General features: G+C 46.3%; 2 protein-coding genes across 2 annotated transcripts in view; one reads left to right on the top strand and one right to left on the bottom strand.

Moving 5' to 3' along the window:
• The window catches only part of ALDH7A1 (aldehyde dehydrogenase 7 family member A1), a 30,673-nt gene that overhangs the window by 14,261 nt on the left and 1,797 nt on the right, over positions 1 to 14,615 (top strand). Inside the window, exons 13-17 of the mRNA XM_068107982.2 lie at positions 2,807 to 2,913; positions 3,375 to 3,491; positions 4,139 to 4,236; positions 9,110 to 9,183; positions 13,805 to 13,880. Of these exons, the coding sequence (XP_067964083.1) occupies positions 2,807 to 2,913; positions 3,375 to 3,491; positions 4,139 to 4,236; positions 9,110 to 9,183; positions 13,805 to 13,880 (472 nt within the window). The remainder of the gene's footprint in view (positions 1 to 2,806; positions 2,914 to 3,374; positions 3,492 to 4,138; positions 4,237 to 9,109; positions 9,184 to 13,804; positions 13,881 to 14,615) is intronic.
• Positions 9,625 to 14,615, bottom strand: part of LOC137422356 (uncharacterized) — a 162,073-nt gene continuing 157,082 nt past the window's right edge. Inside the window, exon 14 of the transcript XR_013622685.1 lies at positions 9,625 to 10,151. The gene's annotated coding sequence lies outside the window, so the exon portion shown is untranslated. The remainder of the gene's footprint in view (positions 10,152 to 14,615) is intronic.

Below are 14,615 nucleotides of genomic sequence, written 5' to 3'. Positions count from 1 at the left end.
GGGCCTTTATGGTGCGGGGACGCGGGAACGTGGTGATGGCCTCGACCTTGGTTGGCAGCGGCACGGCCCCGTTCTTGGTGATGTGGTGGCCCAAAAAATCAACGGCCGTCGTGCCGAAGTGGCATTTGGCCGGGTTGACGATGAGGCCGTGCTCGCTGAGGCGCCCGAACAGTGTTCGGAGGTGGAGGAGGTGCTCGGCCCGGGACGTGCTGGCGACGAGGATGTCGTCCAGGTAAACGAAAAGGAACGGCAGGTCACGCAGCACGCCGTCCATCAAGCGCTGGAACGCCTGAGCCGCGTTCTTGAGACCAAACGGCATCCGCAAGAATTCGAATAAGCCGAACGGCGTGATGACTGCCGTTTTAGGGACGTCGGCCGCCCTGACAGGTACCTGGTGATATCCCCGTATGAGATCAATTTTCGAAAAAATGACCCGTCCCGCCAGACGGGCGGAGAAGTCTTGGATATGCGGGATCGGGTACCTGTCGGGGGTGGTAGCATCATTGAGACGGCGGTAGTCGCCACACGGGCGCCATCCACCCCCCGGCTTTGGCACGATGTGCAGTGGCGAGGCCCACGCGCTATCGGAGCGCCGCACGATGCCGAGGTGCTCCAACGCGTCGAATTCGGCCTTCGCTACGGCGAGCTTGGCTGGGTCGAGGCGGCGGGCCCTGGCGTAGACCGGCGGGCCCGTGGTTGGTATGTGGTGCTCGATCCCATGCCGTACTGCGACGGCCGAAAACATCGGCCGCGTGAGGGCCGGGAACTCCGTGAGCAGGCGAGCAAACTCGTTCGCCGCCGGGACGGTGCATGCCAGCTCGGTCGGCGCGGAGCTGCTCAATGTGCATACCAGGGAGCTGAAGGTTTCAGCGTTGATTAAACGACGCCGTTGGACGTCCACCAGCAGTCCGTGTGCGCAGAGGAAGTCGGCGCCTAGCAGAGCCATGGGCACGTTGGCGGTTACATACGTCCAAGCAAAGCGTTGGCCGCCGAAGCAGAGGGTGACGTTGCGCGGGCCGAAGGTGCGGATAGTCGATCCGTTGGCCGCAACCAAGGAGGGACCGCAAACCGCGGATTGCCTGTCCTGGTCAGAGGCGGGTATGACGCTCAGTTGGGCGCCGGTGTCGCACAGGAAGCGCCGTCCGGACGCTTTATCCGTGATGAACAGTAAGTTGCCCGTGTGGCCGGCGCTCATGGCTGGTAATGAACGCCGGCCCGGCCGTTTCCCGGCCTGCCGAAGGTGCACGGGGGTCGGCATGTCCGGGCCTTCTGTCCGAACCCGGCATGATAGTAACACCACGCTTGGTCAGGTGGAGGCCTCGGTCGTCGTGCTGGAGGTGGTCGGCTCGGTAGAGCGGCCGCCAATTGCGTCGGCAGTTCGGCTGTCGACCGTGCCGGGTGCTCGGGCGCCATGGGTGTTGCGTCGGACGGCGGTGGGTCCCATGTCGCCGCTGCGATGCGCTGTCCTGCGGCGGAGATCTTGTCGGCTTCTCTGGCAAGGGCCCGGGGATCTGTGATCGTCGTGCTTGCCAGGGCGAGGCGTACCGGGTTAGGCAGCTGACGGAGGAACAGCTCCCGGAACAGGAATGCCGGAGAGTGCTCGCCGAGCAGTGAAAGCATGTAATCCATTCGCTCGGAAGGGCGCGTGTCGCCGAGCTCAGGCAGTTCGAGCAGGCGCCGTGCGCGTTCCGCCGATGGGAGGGCGAAAGCATCGAGGAGCAGCTTCTTAATCGCGCCGTATTTGTCAGCGGCTGGCGGGCTTTCGAGGAGGCTCAGGGCGCGGGCTGCGGTAGCCGACCCGAGCGCAGCTACCACATGGTGGAAGCGGGTGTCGTCGGCCGTGACGCCTCGCAGGGCGAACAGGGACTCCGCCTGCGCGAACCAAACCGCCGCGTGAGCCTCCCAGAAGGTAGGCAGTTTAAGGGCGACTGCCGTGTCCATGTCGATAGGTCACCAATGAAGGAGCTGGGGCTCCCACGTCGATCGGAAGAATGGACGCGACAAAAAGCTAGAATTCATCCGAGTTGCTTTAATGAAATCAAACACTCAGGCACTCTGAAAACCCGTTTATCGGGCAGCAATATATATCGATTAACCCAGGGGGTTTGCCCAGGCCCGGCGCCAGGGGGCATGCCCGGGCGTCCCGACCGAGGCCTGGCAAGTTGAGCGCGGGCCTGCCCGGGCGTCCTGGACGAGCCCGGCATGGTGATCGCTCCGCGTCCTTGATAGGTGCAAGGCGATTGTGAAAACCCAGCGGCAGCCGCTACAAGATCGCGTAAGCAGTGCGAACTTTTGAAAAGTTATATTTCAACTTTTTCATGTCAAGACATCTGTTTGCCTTGCCTATTGCAGGAACCCATGCTTGTTTGGAACCCATTAAGCTACTCTGTGTGGCACTTTGTCAATATTGTTTAGCTACTAAGCTACAACACGGACCTGGACAGCACGTGGTAAATGATTACCCGAGTTAAGAAATCCATAAGTAAACTATATTAAGGAAGTAAAACACCTTGTTTACAGTGGTATGATTGTGTGCTCCACTGTCTGAAATCAATTTTCATGACGAGCCATTTTTTTGCACAACCTCAATTTTGAATATTTAACGGTTGCTGTATACTTGAATGGCATTGTTGTCTTTGTTATCAGCGCTTTTGACAAACTTTGTCATTCATGGTAATTTAACAAAATCAAAATGCAAGCTGTTGTGCATCATGCATCTCTCTGATTAGTTATTTATAATTCCACAACTTTCAATGAGGGGAGAGCTGCCACCCAAACCCTATCATTTTCTTTCCATAACTTGCAGCAAATACGCTGTATGGACCATTGCATACAAAGCAAGCCATGGAGACATACAAGACAGCCGTGGAACAAGCGCAGCAACAAGGCGGAAAAGTTGTCTATGGAGGGAAAGTAAGGTTTCCATGATTAGCGAGTGTTAAAAGCAGAATCTTGGAGCTGAAAAAATCCACGACATCTGTTTGCTTCGATGTTGCAAAAAGCTGACCATGGCACTATATGTTAACGATGGAAAGCCGCATGTCAATTATGATTTGTATGTAGTTAAAACGTTGCAGTATTTGTATGTAAAACGTTGCGTTGCAGTTGGATAACTTGAGGTGAGATAAATTCACATTTGAAGAAGTTGAACGATCAATAACTTTGGACTGAGAATCACCAATTATTTATTTATAAATGGTACTTTTTTAAACCTTATTTGCTGTAATGATTTCCTGTGTGAAGCATTAGTAATTCATATTGATCACCAGTTATGAATAATCGGGTACTTGCATTATGGTTGCATAGCTTTTAATTAGGTACTTTATATGTGGGTGTTAAAAGAGATAGTTGGGTAAAACCTGATGTACTTTCAGGTGATTGACCGACCTGGAAATTATGTGGAACCCACAATAATCACGGGAATGCAACACAACGCTCCCATGGTGCTGACAGAGACATTTGTCCCCATCTTGTATGTCCTCAAATTCAAGGTAAGTGGGGCCATTCATTCATAGGCTGTGCAGTCACCCTCACGGCAGGCTATGGTGTCCCCCATGGCCCAAAACATTTTAAGTTTTTTTAAAATATATACAGAGTCAATGCTCGTGAAAGAGCAGCTGGAACACTGAAAGGATCAAGACATAACATAACAAAAGTAACAATAGAAAGAGGTGGAGGAAACACCAATAGTAGGGTTGAAGGACTAAATAGAGGGAGACTTGGAAAAATAATGGATGTGGGGAGGGATGAGGGGTAGGGGAGGATGCAAGTGGTGGACAAGATGGATACAGAAGCAAACTCTCAGGAAAGAAAAAGTGGACATTTAGAAGGAGTTGGGCCTGGGATTCGCCCCGCCGGGAGGGGGGGGGGTGGAGAGCGAGGGGAGGGAGTTTCTGAATTTTGGGAGTTTCACAAGAAGGGGGTTGATGGTGGACCACTTGCACCCTGCAGATACCTGGGTGAACAAAGCACGGATAGAGCAGAGGGTGTAAGATGATAAAGCAGGCGGTAGAAGACAGACCGATCCGATCTGTCTAAGATGAGAAAGTGATAGGACCATAGACTTGGCTTCATCATGGGAGATTCCAATAATTTGCAAGATTCCAATAAAAATTATTATATTTGGTGTTTGTCACAGAATTTTGAAGAGGCCATCAGCTGGAATAATGAAGCAAAGCAGGGCCTTTCCAGCAGCCTCTTCACCAAAGATCTTGGAAGGATTTTCAAATGGCTGGGGTATGAGTTTCTCTATGCCTCCTCACGTGAAGCGAAAAGTGGGGTTAAGCAATTGGTTTACTCCTATCTGTCTACAAACGCCAGTTTATGATCGAGAAAGAACTTTATTTCAATTGATATTATGTTTTGAACATGAATTGGAAAACTAACCTGTAGTTTAGTAGTACTTTTGCTCTGAATTTGTCCTGATTGCACATGCGCAGAGAGGAGTGAGATAATGTTTTCTCATCTGTCTGCCTGTCTGGCAGTGAAACAAAATTGAAAATAATTCCAAACCGGAAACTTACTGTTTTTAAGAATGTCATAAAGGACATAAATGACAAATGTAACGTGTTAAATAATGTCGTGTGACTACCCTGTAGTGAACACCGCAGGGCGACACGGATGACCAAACAAGCTTTACTCCAAGGCGTTCAATCCAAAAATGACGGTATTCTTTACACGCAAGGGAAAGGAGGATGACGAACTTACCTGGACAGCTTCCACCCGACTTCTTCACACCTGGATAATTAACTCAAACCGACACAGGATTAAAATGTACAAAAATACCGGCTTTGTTAAAGAAAATGCCGGTAACAAAGAATGCACGATAAGTGTAGTCATTGCTGGTTGCTTTGGAGCTCCCCCTCACATTCCCGAATACAGACAAAGGGAAATATAACTGTGAAAATAAATATGTGTTTGTGTGGCACTCAGCTCTAATCGGCTCTTGACCCTCGTCAGGAATCGTCCCGGGCCCAGCGTCCTTGCACGCAAAAATACGCTATTTGGTGTGAAGTCTGTGCGCGGGAACGACCTTGGCGCACAGCTCGCTCTTCCAGCCGCCGATCGCAAAGCGAGCAGGCCGCGCTCATCCACTCGCCATCTGTTCCACACCAGCACCCACGTCCCCCAGCGCAAGAGCGCCACAAACTCCGATCACTCGCCGTGAACTCCCGAAGTAGAGCGAGACATAAAATCGTGACCGTTCACCGCCAAAGCCAGAAGATCAGAGCCAGCCACGAGAAGACGAAGAAGAGAATAGGCCAAGAGTTCGCTATGGAATCCCGAAGCAGAGAGCTTTTCGGGGCCCGTTCACCAACAAAGCCAGGACAAAGCCAGGCCAGAGAGTGAGGGAAACCCAAGAGCGAGGAACAGCCAAGAGGAGAAAATGTTGGCAGAGCGTTCTTTTATGCCCAAGGCTATGACGTCATCCTACGACCTCTCCATGTCCGCTCCTATCAGCGAGTGCCATCTTAGCAGTCTTTGTGCCACTCAATCCTGGACCAATCACTGCTCTTCGGGGCATGGCCCCACTGGTGTGCCTGATTGAGGAAGGTGGTGATGTAGTGGCTGCGGCACCAGCGGTAGTGTTCGATGCCTGGTTTCCGGTCGCTTTTTATTTAGTGTGGTTAATGCGCGATTTCCTGACTAGGTGTGTGTGCTGCAGGTGTCATAAGGAACAGAGGAAAAATAACAGAGGCCATCACATACAGGAGATTTACCATTAATCCCTAGCTAATTAACATATCTCACTCCTCATGATGGAAACAAAGATACGCTCTTCCACGGCATACGATCTACCGGATCCCCACTTAAGATACATGAGGGTTTATTCTTCTTCATGACAGTCGGAGCACACTGCCTATGCAATTCTACCTGGACTAAGGTATTGCCTACCCCCTACAAACGTAGCAATAACATGGTGTAAAATATTTTTATTCGACAGTTTTTTTCTGAAACCGAATTTTTTTCTACAAGCTCTATATTATTATAATTTTTCCTCCAAGCTCTATATTATTGTAGTTTTTGCTATAAGCTGGGGTGAGGGTAAAGAGTGAAGCTCTTTATTATTATTATAATTTTTGCTACAAGCTCTATATTATAATTTTCACTACAAGCTCTATATTATTATAATTTTTCCTCCAAGCTCGATATTATTGTAAGTTTTTGCTATAAGCTCTATTATTATAATTTTTGCTACAAGCTCTATATTATAATTTTTGTGACAAGCTCTATATTATTATAATTTTTCCTCCAAGCTCTATATTACTATAATTTTTGCTATAAGCTCTATATTATTATAATTTTTGCTACAAGCTCGATAATAGCCTGGTGTTGGCTTAACGGTTAGGGTGCCGGCTTGGGATCCTAGGATCCTGGGTTCGAATCCCGGTCGATCGCTGAATTAATGCCAGGGGGGTTGACTCAGCCTGTCATCCTTCCGAGGTCGGCAAATTGAGTACCAGCTTGCTGGGATGAATGATCCTGGTGTGTACCCCGGCTTAGAATAGGTACACCGTATCCCTGCGCATAGTAAGAGGCGACTAAGGGTTGGCGTCAGGAAGGGCATCCGGCCATAAAAACATTGCCTCAAACAGGGAACCATGATTGTCATGGGGCCCTCAAGGCCAACCCCCGCTCTAGCGGGGAAAATGGCCTTAAAACGATCATTCATATTCATTCATTCTACAAGCTCTACAATGTTATATTTTTGCTCGAAGCTCTATATTACTATAATTTTTGCTATAAGCTCTATATTATTATAATTTTTGCTATAAGCTCTATATTATTATAATTTTTGCTACAAGCTCTATAATAGCCTGGTGTTGGCTTAGCGGTTAGGGTGCCGGCTTGGGATCCTAGGATCCTGGGTTCGAATCCCGGTCGATCGCTGAATTAACGCCAGGGGGGTTGACTCAGCCTCTCATCCTTCCGAGGTCGGAAAATTGAGTACCAGCTTGCTGGGATGAATGATCCTGGTGTATACACCGGTTTAGAATAGGTACACCGTATCCCTGCGCATCGTAAGAGGCGACTAAGGGTTGGTGTCAGGAATGGCATCCGGCCATAAAAACATTGCCTCAAACAGGGAACCATGATTGTCATGGGGCCCTCAAGGCTAACCCCGCTCTAGCGGGGAAAATGGCCTTAAAACGATCATTCATATTTATTCATTCTACAAGCTCTACAATGTTATATTTTTGCTCCAAGCTCTATATTACTATAATTTTTGCTATAAGCTCTATATTATTATAATTTTTGCGACAAGCTCTATAATGTTATATTTTTGCTCCAAGCTCTATATTATTATAATTTTTGCTCCAAGCTCTATATTATTATAATTTTTTCTACAAGCTCTATGTTATTATAATATTTGCTACAAGCTCTATAATGTTATATTTTTGCTACAAGCTCTATATTATTATAATTCATGCGACAAGCTCTATAATATTATAATTCATGCTACAAGCTCGATGTTATTTTAATTTTTACTACAAGCTCTATAATATTGTTACATTTGTGGGGGTAGAGGAAGAAATACCGTAGTACAAATAGGATTGTATAGGTGTAGCATGGACCGTGGATGAGTAGGACGTATCTCGATGTGTTATGTAGGGAAACTGGAGCTTAAGGTGTTTATGTGTCACTAAATAGGGGGTGGTGTTTTGTTCAGTAGTTAGGGTCTCAGGCTAGTTTCTCCCAGTGTGTGATTGCCCCCGTGACCTTTTCTGATGTTTTTACAATTTAAAACCAGGCCGGCCATAAAAACATCCAATAAAACTCACGCTTGTTACAACAACAACAACCTGCCATTAAGCAACAATAACATTATGCCAACAGAAGCCGAACATTCTCAATCGACAATTAACCCCACCCACCAAACCAGTAAGGAAAATGGCCACGCCCCAAAGTTCGTCATTGCTCGAGCCCGACCATGGGGCGATTCAGTGGAACTCTGCGATTGGTCAGGGTGATGTCACGGGAGGTTCGAGGAGGAGAAAAAGAGGAATCGCTGAGACTCTCTCTCTCTCTCTTGGTTTTGTGCTGGTCGAACAAAAAGCTCACATTTTGTTGGAAGGCGGCGCCATTTGGTGTGTGTGGACCTGGAGCTGAGAGAGAGCGGTGTTGGCAATTGTAATCATGAGGAGGAGGTGTTGGCGGCGGTTGGTGGGGCTCTTGGCGCTTCGGACAGAGTGGAGAGAGAAAAAAGGACCGCCCGCATGAATTACCTCACGTTTGTGGCGCAGTGCAGAGCGACCCCGCGCAGTGGCTCCAAATTCTTACGACGACCAAGTTCCCAAGAATCCTCGTCGAGACCAAAGCTGAGTGCCGGCATAAAGGGCACTCAGCTTTGTTTTGTTTTATCTTTCCCTCGTCTGTTTTTGAGTCTGCGTGTGGAGGGTACCTCGATTATAATTATAGGTTTACCTCAGCATTCACTTTTTATTCCGTGCATTACTTTCATTAAATAATTGTTGTGGCATTTTTTATTTGTTGTGTTGTGTTTCTTTGTTCATGGGTTTTGGGAATCAACCCATGTGCTTTGTGCAGGTAAGCACTTTGGTTCCTTCCACTGTGCACGACGGACCAACCGCCAGTTTCAGCTACGCGCATCGGAAATTAAGGACCGTTTCTGATATTCGTCACCCGTCGGTGTTAACAGGACAATATTATAATTTTTCCTACAAGCTCTATATATAGCTACACCTGCTCTATTTATTATTGTAGATATATACCTAACCCAACCCTCTTACTTGCAGGTTACTGTTTCCTACCCTCCTCTTTTCCTGTTCAATTTTCTCATGCTTGTGTCCATCCGTATGGCCCCATTGTCTCTTTACCTTCTGCCATCTTGCTCTTCCATAAGCCTAGTTCTAGTATTTAAAAGAAACACTCTGACATGATTGTTATTTTGGTAAGACAGCCATTATAGAATAGTACGATTTAGAGATAGTGGAAGTTAGGCTGGAAGCAATCCTTCCTTTAGACCTCTTGGGAGATCAGCAAAACCTGGCTTTAGCCATAGTTCAGGAATGTAAATGAAGATGAGTAATTTTAACTGATGCATATTTCGGTTCCATGGATTTTCTTTCTACTCTTCATATTTCAGACCAAAAGGCTCTGACTGTGGGATTGTCAACGTGAACATCCCAACGAGTGGTGCAGAGATTGGTGGAGCTTTTGGTGAGTCCATCAGAGGAAAACATTGTCATCTCAATCCCAACTGCCTGTTTTGAGATTTTCACCTTTGTGATAAATATTTTTAAAAATTCTTTCCATTTCTCAAGCTATGAAATATTAACTTACTTCTCTGGCAATGCAAGGACAATGGTTGCGAGTACAGCTTGACAATAGGCCCGTTACCCTGCATAAATAGTTGTAAGGAGGGTGGTAGAGAAACAATTGGCCTCTGTTTACTCCGTGCTTTATACGATTTAAAGTTTACGGTTAACTCTGCCACTGATCCTATATGGAAGCAGAATAATGCCATTGGGGCACATTGTATCCATTATTCTTCAGAACTTATAATTAACTAGTTATACCAATAAAATGTCATGACTTCCAGATTCAATATCCCTATTGAAAAGTCCAACAGGATGGTGCAGTGACAGCACACTTGCAGTTGACCAGTTCAGTCTGAGTTTTATTCTCAACCGAACTATAAAATAGTCTGAATGGTGCTTTGCAGACAGGGCATTGCATCAAAAATTGCACCATCCCTCAGTTGTCTACTAGCATCGATTACTGTTATGCATTAAATATCCCATTGGGTCACTGGTTACCCTTACCACATTCCACATTCCTATCCTAACTAACTCAACAAAGTCCAAAAAAACACTGAGTGGAGACTCTTGTACCCCAACACATAACATGAACCAATGGCTCACAACAGAGCCTGAAACATGACCTATATAAGTAACATGAACACCAAAAACACCATCACCAAAATTAAATGTGTATCAACTCAAGCTGAAGCAACAAATCTATCATTGTTGAAATATCTGCAGCAGCATGTCCCTCCTGCAGGTCATCTTTGAGGCCTCATCTGCAGATGAAAGTCTTTATCTTGTTACGTGCTCCTCCCCGACCCCCTGGTCACGGTGTACCTCCGAGCCCCGAGAGGAGCCGCCACGGCAGACAAATATGTTATTCTGTGTCAGAAATCAATAGGGAAACCACACCAATGGTTATCAACAAATAAATATTATATTAAAAATCACACAAGAATAACGGTACAATAATAATAGCAATCAAAAGTACAATCAACACATCTTATGATGGTACCGTACCATCAGCTAGGATAAGATAACTCACTGTGCTCCAAGTGAGTGAAAAAAGAACATTCCCCAATGTCTCTATGGCTCAAAGGTGATCCCCTCCAGCGAGCGTCAGAGCGATATCGAATCGAAACCCGAAACCCGTTCAGATGACGGGCCCAGTCACTCCGCCAAAACAGCACAGAGGCGTAGGCGGCCGAAGCGGCACAAAGAGTCACGTGGTCCAAAACCGCGTAAGGCAAACTCACAGAGGAATGGGAAATCCAAAGGCGCCCTCCAGGTATGAACGTTCACGGTTCACCGTCGGCGAACCGCAAATTAATTCTCAAACTCCGCGTTGCACACACACATCCCAGATAGACGTCTGAATGGTGAAAAAAGCTGAAGCGAAGCAAAGACCTTTTGCGATGAGCAAAGCGCGAGTGTCAAAATGGCCGACGGCTCGTACTTGAGTGGCAACGACCCGGCGATGATTCTTCAGAATCCCAACGCCAAACCTGACCACACAGGTTTATCAATCCCAGCGATAACACCTATCGCAGGAATTCCTTTCAAGGAAACTCAAAGTTCACTCGTGACTTTCGTTCGACAACGCTCGTTCCGAAGCTTGAAGCGACCAGCTCCTTGTCCGACTTTTTTGCCCCGCCTTCTTTTTTCTCTCCTCTTCCTCGTCTTCCTGTTCCCGATCCGGTTTCCTGTTTCATTTAACATTAACCTTTTTACCTTTTGACAATAATAATGGCTATTTCCCTCAAACAATAATAATAATAATACATAGAACCAGAAATGTTTCAAGTGGATGAAAACCACAACACCGGAAGTGACGAATCCGTAACAATCTGTACTGAAGACACCATGAGTCCATGAGGTAGATATAGATTGTGATGTTCCAAATGCAAAGCTACTTGGACCATATTTCTGTTCTCTTTCAACCACTGTGGCAGTACTGAATATTGAAGTGGAGAAATTGAATGTTATGCAGATGATGTGTCCGCATGATACTCCGGTCATTTGTACCTGAACTATGTGTAACATCATTTCTTGTTCCCTGCCCCTCCAACAAGGTTGGAGATAGGGGGCATTAGAATAAATAGTTCCTTGGGGGACTGATGGATATTTCCTCACGGTTTCTGAGAATATTTTAAATTAAATTACATTTATTTGAGGCAAAACCCCCACCTTTTTAGCCTCTTATATAAGGTGGATCCAGATAGGGAGCACAACCCCATGAGACCTTACTGTTTTGATGCATCGTACCACATTTGGTCCATATCGGTCGGGTAGATTGTGAGATGTTTTAGTCAAATGTTGATGGGCATACGTACGTACGGCTGGAGTCCGGGATCCACTCTGAGGTTATTTCGCAGAAATAACCCAATGAGCTCCGTTCGACCAATCATCTGTCCATCCACTTTGGTGTATGCGATATTTCAAAAAATGGTGAATATTTAGCTTTCATATGGCAGATATCTATTCCGAAAGGCATTATCTCAACCTGATTAGTTTAGCTGAATTATGTTGCCATGACAACCAGATTGGTAACTTGGCTTGGGTATGCAATATTTCCGTTCAAAATTTAGCTTTCATATCACACAGCTCTATTTCTCATACCACCCAAAATGCAGGGGACCTGGAGTATCAGCTCCTTGTTGTTTTCTTTCATAAGTTGTGCAGTCTGTAACCTTAATGCTCTGTTACAGTGAATGTGAAACTTTGTGATTGAGAAAGTATTGCTGGAGGAAATCATGGAGAGGTGCTCATATTTATGTGCAACTTGTTGACTCTGACTTGCTTTTTGGATCCATTACTGATTTGCTGCTCTATTTAAAAAAGGGATCAGTGAATAAAAATGCTTTACCATTCATTCTATGGAATAGCAAGAAAGTTCAGAAGTATGAACATTCGACTTTATGTTGCCTGATCTGGGTTTGAATCTCAACAATATGTTGCCTGATCTGGGAAGTTATAAATTGGAGTTTTGCATATAGGATGATGCATCAATGTGTGTAATCTCCATCAGAAAGATGTTAAGCTTGAGGACCCATCTCCCAGCACTGGTCGTTGTTTTGATGTTCAAGATCTCTTAGTGTCTTTCTCAAAGAGTAGGGGATCTATCATTGTCATCATGACCAGATTCTAAATTCCTACCACTTTCAGTTGAGCATCCTTTGATGGAGTGGTGATGTCTCCCTGATTTGTTGTAGCCTTGAAACATATCTCATATTATCATGATTGCCCTGAAGCTAACGTGTGTTATCACTTCCTGGGATACTCTGGGTACCAGCAACGTCAAACAATGGTGCCGCTTTTCTCACCACGCTCAGCGTTCATTTCCTCAGGAGGAATGTCCTCCTCTCCATGGATGCCAACCGATGGGAATTGTCCATGCTCTATCCTTTTAAATGCTGAATGTTAAGCAAGCAAACACCACGACGTATCATATTTAAAGTCTTTGGTACGACTCAAACCAGTCCAATCTGGATGGGTGTTTTTAGGTGATACCATCTCCTTACTGGACAGCTGTTGGCTCATCCGCCAACGACCACTCATCCACCAACAGCCACTTATCCGCCCTTTGTCAGGTGTAGTTTTCTGCCCTGGCAAGGTGTCACAGTCACCCCCCCCCCCCCCAACCCCTCTCCCCACCCTCCCTATCCTCTCCCTCTCCACCCACCCCCACTAGCAAAGACAGTGAGATGTGTCGGTTTAGTCGCTGACAAGCCGACCATGCAGAATGTATCGGGATGTAACGGACCAAAACCAAAGAGAGAGAACACACAATCCTTCCAGCGGTGTTGAGGCAAAATACAAGGAGGCTTTATAGAAAGAAGGGACGTGTGGATGAATGACAGCAAGATGAGGACACGGGGTGAACAAAGTGGATACAGGTACAAACTCTCAATCACAAAAGTGGAAGGAAAGACTGGAAACATGCAAAGAGGTTTATGTAAGAGTGGTTCAGTTTGTCGCCGTTAACCTGGCAACATCACATTGGTTATCATTATCTGATAGAACATGGTCATAGAAGAATAAACAAGAGGATGAACAACAGAAATTGAATGAAAAGAAACAAAGGTTGAGAGCTGTATGGAAGTGACAATGATAGACATAGTACAGCAGATAGGTGAATTATTTGGGAGAATTGTGCCTTTGATGATACAAGCACGAGAGTTGGCACACAGTTAGAGTATGCCCCAAGGAAGATATTTGGCTATAGGACCATCGCAGATTTGTCCTGTGACAACAATGGCGGCCATTTTTCGAAAAAGGACAAATCTGCGATGGCCCGATAGCCAAATATCTTTCTGAGGACATACTCTGACTGTGTGCCAAATGCCATGCTTGTATCATCAAAGGCACAATTCCTGCACCGATCTGCCATACTAACACTTTGAATGATGGGAATAATTGCAGTAATTTATGGTTTCCTCAGTTCAAAGCAGAGCTGAATAAGGCTTTCACATCTACTGCATTCGGAGTATGTTTGACATGGATTTGCTGATTATGTGGCAATTTTGGCGCGACAGGTGGTGAGAAGCACACTGGTGGCGGCCGTGAGTCTGGCAGCGACGCCTGGAAGCAGTACATGCACAGATCGACATGGTGAGTATTGTGCGCACAAGATGGTGGGAAGGGGGTGAAGAGGAAGGTGGCGGGGTGAGGGTGGCAGGGATGTCGAGCAAGGAGTGAGTTAGGAAAATTAAAATTGAGGAAAGGAAGATTTATGGGAAAATTAAAGGAAATTTATACACAGGAGGCCATTGGTTCCATCGTGCCATTGTTGTATCCACACCCCATGAACATACTTGCTAACTAAATCACCATGTACTTGTATTCCATCTAGGAATTTATGTGCTAACCCAATCTATATAATAATAGCGTAAGGACTCGACTTTGTTATCCCTTTTACGCCGCACCCAGTGACCCGATGCCCACGGCACTAATGGATTTACGATCTACGAACCGCGCTCTTTGTTTATCACGTAAAGCCATACTCGAAAAATCTGAATTAGCCGACGTTGGGGTCCAAAAGCATCCGATTAACTGCCGATACGACGCCATCTTACGACGCCATCGTATTGGCATCTGCTGGGCGAAGGCGAAGCAAGCCGTCCGCTGATTGGACAGGCGAAGGCGAAAGCAAGCCGTCCACTGAGTGGACAATCCAGAGCATGCATTTGTGCTGGTGTCGGCGATCGTTGTTCATATACGCACTCTTCATTCTCATCTTCCTTCCTAACTCTTACTCGGACAAGCAAATCCCCTATGTCATCCATAATGGTACACTCTATCCATACACCACATCCTCCCTTCCGTGGATGTTCCACGGGTTTCGGC

The sequence above is a fragment of the Myxine glutinosa genome, chromosome 2 (genome assembly GCF_964187855.1).
Source record: "Myxine glutinosa chromosome 2, kmMyxGlut1.1, whole genome shotgun sequence".
NCBI classification, from domain to species: domain Eukaryota; kingdom Metazoa; phylum Chordata; class Myxini; order Myxiniformes; family Myxinidae; genus Myxine; species Myxine glutinosa.
Note: the sequence above shows the minus strand (reverse complement) of the source record. Positions and strands in the feature narration are given on the sequence as shown.